The sequence below is a fragment of the Triticum dicoccoides genome, chromosome 7A (genome assembly GCF_002162155.2).
Source record: "Triticum dicoccoides isolate Atlit2015 ecotype Zavitan chromosome 7A, WEW_v2.0, whole genome shotgun sequence".
Classification (NCBI taxonomy): Eukaryota; Viridiplantae; Streptophyta; class Magnoliopsida; order Poales; family Poaceae; genus Triticum; species Triticum dicoccoides.
Genome location: NC_041392.1, coordinates 4,697,465 through 4,706,784, shown reverse-complemented (window position 1 = coordinate 4,706,784; position 9,320 = coordinate 4,697,465). Strand labels below are relative to the sequence as shown.

Sequence of the window (9,320 nt, the reverse complement as noted above, 5' to 3'; positions counted from 1 at the left end):
GGGGGGGGGGTGGCGCAGCCTTGGCCCTTCCTCCAAAGAAGGGTGCGGCCAAGGGAGGAGTCCCTCCTCCCCAAGGCACCTCGGAGGTGCCTTTCCCCTTTAGGACTCTTCCTCTCCCTTGATTCTTGGTGCATGGGCCTCTTGGGGCTGGTGCCCTTGGCCCATATAGGCCAAGGCGCACCCCCTACAGCCCATGTGGCCCCCCGGGGTAGGTGGCCCCACCCGATGGACCCCCGGGACCCTTCCGGTGGTCCCGGTACAATACCGCTGACCCCGAAACTTGTCCCGATGGCCGAAATAGCACTTCCTATATATAATTCTTTACCTACGGACCATTCCGGAACTCCTCGTGACATCCGGGATCTCATCCGGGACTCCGAACAACTTTCGGGTTACCGCATACTAATATCTCTATAACCCTAGCGTCACCGAACCTTAAGTGTGTAGACCCTACGGGTTCGGGAGACATGCAGACATGACCGAGATGACTCTCCGGTCAATAACCAACAGCGGGATCTGGATACCCATGTTGGCTCCCACATGTTCCACGATGATCTCATCGGATGAACCACGATGTCAAGGACTTAATTAATCCCGTATACAATTCCCTTTGTCTAGCGGTACGATACTTGCCCGAGATTCGATCGTCGGTATCCCGATACCTTGTTCAATCTCGTTACCGGCAAGTCTCTTTACTCGTTTCGTAACACATCATCCCGTGATCAACTCCTTGATCACATTGTGCACATTATGATGATGTCCTACCGAGTGGGCCCAGAGATACCTCTCCATTTACACGGAGTGACAAATCCCAGTCTCGATTCGTGCCAACCCAACAGACACTTTCGGAGATACCTGTAGTGTACCTTTATAGCCACCCAGTTACGTTGTGACGTTTGGCACACCCAAAGCACTCCTACGGTATCCGGGAGTTGCACAATCTCATGGTCTAAGGAAATGATACTTGACATTAGAAAAGCTTTAGCATACGAACTACATGATCTTGTGCTAGGCTTAGGATTGGGTCTTTGTCCATCACGTCATTCTCCTAATAATGTGATCCCGTTATCAACGACATCCAATGTCCATGGTCAGGAAACTGTAACCATCTATTGATCAACGAGCTAGTCAACTAGAGGCTTACTAGGGACATGGTGTTGTCTATGTATCCACACATGTATCTGAGTTTCCTATCAATACAATTCTAGCATGGATAATAAACGATTATCATGAACAAGGAAATATAATAATAATCAATTTATTATTGCCTCTAGGGCATATTTCCAACACTCACTGCCCTTGTAGGTTTTCTATATCATGTGCTTTGTGTTGTTTTTCAGACCTCAATGGCACTCTCTACCTGGCCAGTGGCATTGTTCAAGAGAAAAAATTCTAATTTTTTTTAATGTAAAATATGTTCCCAGAATTTGAAAAGTATTTGTAAGATTCAATGAAATACTCATAACATTTATAAAATGTTCACAGATTGAAGGAAACATCCATGACATATAAAAATGTCCATACAAATTTAAATATTACATGTATCACCTATAAAATATTTTTGAAAAAATTAAAAAAATGTCAACACTCATATGAAAAAACTTTTAACCCGTATTTAATAAATGTTCAACATGTACTTGAAAAGGTTTTTATGGAATGTGAAATTTTGTGCACCCAATTTTAAGAAAAAATCTCATGACATATTAAAAACTATATATATATACATACATACATACATATATATATATATATATATATATATATATATATATATATATATATATACTAAAACTGGGTGAATCAAAAAATATTAATTTGAAAAGGTTTTGCGTAGGAATTTTTCACATCCTTTTTTGTTTGCGATAGCTTAGTTTCATGTCCAGATTTCTTTATTTTCTTTCATTTTTTGAATTTACCTCTTTATTTTTATTTTAAATATTTTTCTTTTTTTCTCTACTGTTGTCTTTTTTTCTTCTGTTTTCCATTTCCTTTTGTACTCTCAATTTTTCCACAAGTACACAAAACAAATTATGATATATCCACATTTTTTGGAATACGTCAACTATTTTGTCTTAATATGAAACAACAATTTTCATGTATTAAAAATGTTCTTCGTGTTTAAAAAAATGTTCCTAGTGGTTGTAAAAAATGTTTGTTGTGTACTTCAAAAATGTTGATTACACATTTAATAAATGTTCATACTTTTTGAACAATGTTTATCATGTATTAATTTGGTTTGCCATCAATCAAGAAACTATTCATCATGTATTTAAAAATGTTCACCCTTTTTAAAAAATATTGATAGTTTGTTTTAAAATGATCATCGTGTAGATCAATTCGACCTTCTGCAATGTACCAGAACAAGGATGTAGATGAGATCACGAAGAGGTGGCAGCAAAATACACGATAAAAATGCAGGAAAGTTTTTTTTTGATATATACCCTATCGGGCATTGCCAGTTGTTTGGGAAGCCATGGTGGGCCCAAGCACCCACCTAGGCGCTCTAGTGTTCTACGCGTTTGCCCCCTGTGGCACCCCAGTTTGCTTTTGTTCACAATAGATCTATGGTGACTTGAAACTTATCCTTGTATTTTTTCGTTAGTCGAAGATACTTATTTCCCCTTAAAATAGAAACCAGATAACAGAAACTGCTCGTTACACTTTATTCATATTTTGACCCAAATAAACTTTAAAATTTTGTAGAAACGATGATAACTAACATGAACAATAGAAAAAAATATCAGCAAACTTAAGAAGGGCAAGAGCAGACAAGTGGTTCACAATATATCTTCCACATCGACATGATCACCCTAGATTGAGAATGGTTGATAAACATGCAACGCAAACTTGCCAAGCTTCTCGAAATGTTGGGAAATTTACACATTTGACTTTAAGGTTATAAGATTTACCATAAGTCTGCAACAACTCGGGAGAAGAGGCACCTCGAGCAGGATGAGGCGGCACAGTAATGACGCTGGTAGCGGGTGCGGATATAGGGGAGGTGGGTCGCCGACGTTGAAGAAGTGGTGTTTAGTGGGATGACCGGCGGTGCGGCGACTTCGTAGAAGAGGTGGCTCGAGCAGAATGAGGTGGTGTGTTGTGATGCCGACTGTGGGTGGTGGATACAAGGTAGGCGGGTCACCAACTCGGGAGAAGTAGGGTTTACAAGGATTGCCGATGTTGTGGCGACTAGGCAATAGAGTTGGCAGATAAATCACAGCCGAATAGGGAGAGTAGAAGATAGAATAAGCAAGAGGAAGCAATGTGCAATTTAGACATCATTCAATATAATGTTTATCAATAACAACAACTTTAGATCAGGACTAACTGACAAAAGTTAATTATAACTGGTTAATTAACTCTCGCCACATCACATTCAATAGTCTAAAAAAATGGTTTGCCTTTTTAGGAATGGAGTAGGTTAATTCTGGGGTCTCATTGCGAGCAAGCAAAGTAAAGCCAATACCAGACCGGTGAACTGCATTCATGCGCTGCTGCACATCTTCAAACAATAAGAATGGTATTGTACAATACTAAATCGATTTACCAGATGCCTGGTTTTGATGGTGTTAATCACGTCGACACTATTACTGGAAATGATTATTCCTTTTTATTAAGTCAAGGGTCTACTCCAGCTTCATCCACTACCAAAATTTAAGAGTTTTTTTACTCTACCGACATACCAACCTAAGCAATTTAAGAGGTTTATACTTTGATTAATTCAAGAGTTTTTATTAATTTATAAGAGGGAGGGATGGAGGGAGTTGGGGCGTACCAACGTACAATCCCCAACTCTCCTTTAATACTTACTAGCAAAGGTGCCCGTGCGTTGCAACGGGAAACAAATATCCTCACATCCTCCTACCCAAAGAACACATCACGCAATGTGTGCGGATCAATTTTTGTAGATGTGGTACAAATAAAATAACTTCTGAGATTTCTCGAGTGCGCAAGCGACACGCTTTTTCTCTTTTAGAATGAGCCCACACAGAAATTTGAGTTCACACGGATGTTGCTTATATCTCCAATTGCCCATGAGTGAAGTGTTTAAGCGGCAAATCGTATCGTATTCTTCATACTACTGAAGAAGTCCAGTGCAAAAACGTGAGAGGTGAACTATAGTAGGGAAAATTCAACGGCGATAGAGAGGACGGGCGCGCGTGCTCCTGGTACGTGGACCAATAGGACAGGACCGAAACAATGGGCCTCTTCCGGGTGGACGTATACGCTACAGACGAGAATAGTGCGATACGTACGAGGCGACGTCCACGGCGCACGGTAACGACGGCGCATGTGGAGTGTACCGTTGGTACATAATATGAATCGCGGTACGTGACGGAGATGGACACAAGTTCCCTCCAGACAACGGCCTACACATAGCAGAGGAAAATAAATGCCAGCTCGGGGCCACCACAAAGGCCGAGCCCCCAACCCCTACCCCGGCCCTTCATTTCGACTGATCTACATCGCCATCAGCAAAGACGAGAGGTCATGGGGACGGCGGAGGAGGTCGGCAATGGACTGGAGTTCTTATCAGATCTGGTGGATAGGTATGGTTGCTAGTTAATCCTGTGGACGTACTTACTCTAAATCTTTTGCGGCAACTACTCAAGGATGCGTGGGGCGATTTGCAGGTTCTCCTTGCTGGATCTTGCATCAATCGATTTCAATCCAGCGGGTGAACTGGATACTTGTTTTACACAGTCAGCTGTTGAATCGAGCATGGGAGATATTGGCGACGCTCCGCTTACAATCCAGGTCGCTGAGAACAACGGCTGCGAGGAACTGAGCTTGTCGGCGGCCGATTCACAACAATCAACAAGAAAAGATGACCGTCGGGCCCCCGGGTGGACAAAAAGGTACCCCTCTGTTCGTCTTGTTCAGTCCGAACTTAGAAAACAAGTAGGCCGAAACATATCTGAAAGTATATTGATGGTCATAATTTTGTAGCTGTTCATGGTCAACTATGAAGCTAGTACGCTAAAGATTTGTCCGAACATTTTAGATCTCTGACATAGCTGTTCATGGTCAACTATAATACTGTAAAAATGTATTTGCAAGGGTCTCCACATACCTGACGAAAAAGAAGGCAAACATCAGTTTGTCTCTGTACATACTCGACTCTGAAGCTAGTATTGTATCACATACCTGAATAATTTAAAATCTCCAAATGTATTGATGTATTACATGTTGCTCACGTGTTAAATTTGCATTCTTTAGTAAAAGGAAGGCAACCCTTTACCCTCAAGATTGATTCAGTATTAATGATGCAGGGTTCATATTGGGCGAGCCCCTCTCGAGCGTCCACCTTGTGCTGGAAGAGTATGTGCCCTTGAGAAAACATTAAGAGGATATGCGGAAAAGAGAACAAATACCGTTGTAGTACCAGCTGTTGGATACAACTTCAGTTCATTGGGGGAGGCGTACGACTTCTATAACCTATATTCCTGGGAAATTGGATTGGGAATAAGATACGGAAAAAGTAGGCTCAACGTCGAGAGAACCAAATGTATGCAAGAGATAGTATCTGGATGCTCGGTGAGTTCAAAATAGATTTATTATCCAGTTTGCTGCAATGTTTCGTGAAAATGCACTGAACAATTTAAAAGGATATGTGCCAGCAAGCTGCCCCATGCACATATGAAGGCAATATATGAGGTTTCTTTTCGATGGAGAGGCGAATGATAACTATGAAGAGCGACGAACAAAGATAGTACGGCAAATATTAGGCGCCTTCTCCCCCCGCGTCGTCTCCTCCGAGGCGACCCGGGGGCAACCCTAGCCGCCACAGCCGCGCCCCCTCCTCCCCCCTTCCTCTCCGCCGCCGCCTGAGGTGTGCTCCGGCGCGCGCGCTCGACACCGATGAAGGTGGCGGCGGGGATTCGGCGGGTGCTCGTCTCGGGCAGGGCCTCGGCACGCGGGGCGGCGGCCCCAGCAGGTGAGGGTGGGGTGGTCCTGGCGGCGGGCCGCCCTGCCGGTGCGAGCTAGGTGCCTCCTCGGTCTCGCGGGTGACGATGTGGCGGCGGTCGACGGTCGCAGGTGTGCATCCCTCCCCGCAGGTATGCCACTGATGAAGTCCATCCCCTCCGCCCCGATCTGCTCCTTCCTTGGCCAGGTCTGGGTCGTGGTGGCTTAGGCCGCTGCTCTCGGTTGTTGGCTGCGCGGATCACGTCGGGCGGGGCTGGATCCGGGGGAAACCCCTGGCCGGCGTGGCGGTCACACCAAAGGCGACGGCTTGGGCGCCGTTCCCCCCCTTGGAGGCTGTGGTGTGGATCCTCCCCCCTCCTTCCGCCCCCTGCTAGGTGAAAGCCTAGGTCCCCTGCTTCGGGCGGCGACGGCATGTCCGTGTCGTGTTCCTTCTTGGAGGCACCGTCCGGGGATTGCAGGGGCAGCGAGAGAGTTTGGTTGTGGACGTGATGGTGGCGGGAGTCAGCTTGGTTTCTTCATAGGTTGCTGCTGGAGGGTCCCTGACGAGGTCGCCGGTGGGTCGACGCCCACGAGCCTGGGCAAGAGGGGATCGGGTCCCCCTCTTCGGCGACAACGATATACCTTTGGGTGGGAGCATTGTGCTCCGGTGAATCCAGCGCTGGCCTTTGATCTACTTTTCGCTGCTTCCCTTGCTTCTGCGAATGTGGCCGACAGCTCTCGCCCTTTGATGCGGCTGAGCCGCAGACGACGATGGTGCTTGTTTGTAGTGTGCCATGGGCTTGTGTCCTGCTCTAGTCTCTTCTCCTTGCAGCTTGGAGGCCATCCATTTGGGTTCTGGGGTGAACCGAGCCGCCGTCTGCCGGTACGGCATCCTTCGAGCCAGGATGAAGGGGTAGGGGCCCTTTGCAGAGGCAGTAATAGGTGGTGGTCTGGTCCATGGCTGGTTCCGAGGGTGGCAGTGATCACGAAGCTTGCGCGGCGGTGCATTCCTCCCAAGACCCTAGTTTTGTTCTGTTGGTGTAGGTCGTCCAGTAGGGTGTTGGTAGCAGCGTCAATTTATTGCTGCCTTGAGTTGTTTTGCTTGAGTACCTTGTATCCGTCGCTCGGTTCCCTTTTCTTTGCGTTGTAAGCGGTTGTCCTTGTAATCCTGGCCGGTTGATGGCTTTGTTAATTCAAAGCCGAGCTCTTCTTGAGCCTTCGTTCCAAAAAAAAAACGAACAAAGATAGTGAGTTGCTTCGTTACTGCATTTAATATTAGTACTTGTAATTTAAGCTTTATGAATCTTGCTAGAAACTAACAAAGAAAATTTTTATGTACAAGGTGAACACACCACTGGAGTTCCACGCTAGCAGGATCTACACTCGAGCTATGTTTGAGAATTTTGGTGAGGTCCTATATGAAGCAGGACAATACAGGGTAGAAGTTAAAAATGGTTCGAAATATTACTTACACCGGTACCACCCAGAGAGATACGAGAAGTACTGTAGAGTACTATACATACTACATAGTGCATGTTGTCGCTGAGGATGAAGAACTCTCATGTGAATGTGGTAACTTCAAGCGCACATGACTGTATGCTGCCGTTCAGTTAAGGTACAGAATCACCATATTGAGACAAAAATTGTAGGATCAGTGTTTAGGCTTGCTTCAAAAAACCGTATATACTCAACAATTTAAAATTGCATTGCAGGTTCTTGATTTCTTGGGTATAGACAAAATTCCATCAAAGCATATCCTCAAAAGGTGGACAAAAGATGCAAGAGATATACTTCCAACCCACTTGTCACACCTACAAAGAGACAAGATTTCAGCAGACATTCAAATTTTTATACACATGCTTTAGAGGTTGTAAAACTTGGTGATGCAAATCCAATTGCATATGATTGTGCGATGGAACTTTTTAGGGCAGCAATGGATAAACTAACATATTTAGCTGCTGAGCATGATGGTTTGGGTTTGCAACACAGGATTGAAATGAAGAAGACAAAAGGTACAGAACTGACTCTCTTCCAAGGAGCACAACATGGACACATGAGCGATGATGAAGGTAGCGCCGTCAAATATTTCATTGGATTATCAGCTCCAGAACAAAAACACAAGGCCGGTCGACCAACAAACAGCAGAGACAAGCCTCCATATGATGACCGGTCTGCAAAGAGCAAAAAAAATAAGGTCACATCATAAGTTGATACAGGTATTGGATGCAGTACAAGCAAACGAACACGGTTCTGCACTATATGCCGTGGCCCTGGTCACAAGAGCACAACTTGTCCGCTAAGAGGGGACACTCCTCAAAAGAAAAGGAAAGAATCAAAATGCTCAATCTGCGGAGTGGGAGGGCATCGAAAGAACACCTGCACATGGAAAGCAACCTACTCATGATCCTGTTATCGAACCATGAGTAATCTATACAAGCAGCTAGCATATTTACCCTGTATCCTGACTGCTCCCTACCATGCACCTGAAATACTTATGTACTGTCATCTTAGTAATATGTATTTGCGTGAGCCCCTGAGCTGTCTAGATGTGTTGTTTAAAACTATTTCATGCTTCATGGTCCTGTAACAAATATCTCAGATTAATCTCCATGTGCTACTGATGACATATTCATCTACTATCCATTACATACGCATATGCCTCCATTTTTAATTCCTGTTTTAATGGTAAAATCCCCTGAAATGTCGCCCTGTCATTCATCTATGCAAGTACCAATCATTTCAAATATTGCTGGATTTTCGCTATTTTCGCCTTGTATCCTGAAAGCTCACTTGCAGTGCCTGATAGCTAAATTATGTTCTGTATTTGTCGGATGCCCTGAATTATGCGGATGTACTGTTGAAATGTAATTTTAAAGGTAATGTAACAAAAAAATTCAGATTAATCCTTGTATGCCAATCATGACATAACCAGCTGCTACTCCCTGGACTCACTAACTTATCTTATTTTTCCCTGGTGTTTTTTCCTGGAAGAAATAAGCAGTTAGAGACGGAGAGGCTGATTCGGTCCGATAATAAATGGGCTAGCTGGCCCGCACAAGCACCGCTCCCCACCATAAACGGGATCAACTGCGCGCTGTTACCCCTGTTGCTGTTCCACTGATACACCTTGGCACATAACCAATCCTCGCATCAGGGCCAAACGCCCGTTTAACCCCACCTCCGTTACGTACGTATGCTAAGAGCATGTACAATGGTGCTATCTTAGGAGTGTCACGTAAGATAAATGATGAGGTGGAGGAGAGAGAACTCGTAAGAAAAGGCTTGTCTTCTCTTATTTAAGATAAGACAAGAGATGATCTCTTAGCACAATTTGTCTCACCAAGTTTTAAGGAATTGCTAGTTATTGAAGATAAGGCTAAGATATAACCCATTGTAGACATATTTTTTTTGTC

At 44.5% G+C, this 9,320-nt stretch overlaps 1 protein-coding gene across 3 annotated transcripts; it reads left to right on the top strand.

Moving 5' to 3' along the window:
• Positions 1-4,390: 4,390 nt before the first annotated feature.
• Positions 4,391-8,366, top strand: LOC119332768. 3 transcript variants are annotated; one of them, XM_037605921.1, is made up of 6 exons: positions 4,391-4,550; positions 4,635-4,859; positions 5,274-5,538; positions 5,622-5,713; positions 7,250-7,522; positions 7,620-8,366. In XM_037605921.1, exons 1-4 carry the CDS (start codon positions 4,492-4,494, stop codon positions 5,655-5,657), a joined length of 585 nt encoding a protein of 194 aa, XP_037461818.1. In that variant the 5' UTR covers positions 4,391-4,491; the 3' UTR covers positions 5,658-5,713; positions 7,250-7,522; positions 7,620-8,366. The 3 variants fall into 3 exon arrangements, with proteins under 3 accessions (XP_037461818.1, XP_037461817.1, XP_037461816.1); XM_037605920.1 differs by having other exon boundaries at positions 5,610-5,713; XM_037605919.1 differs by lacking the exon at positions 5,622-5,713.
• Positions 8,367-9,320: the final 954 nt, after the last annotated feature.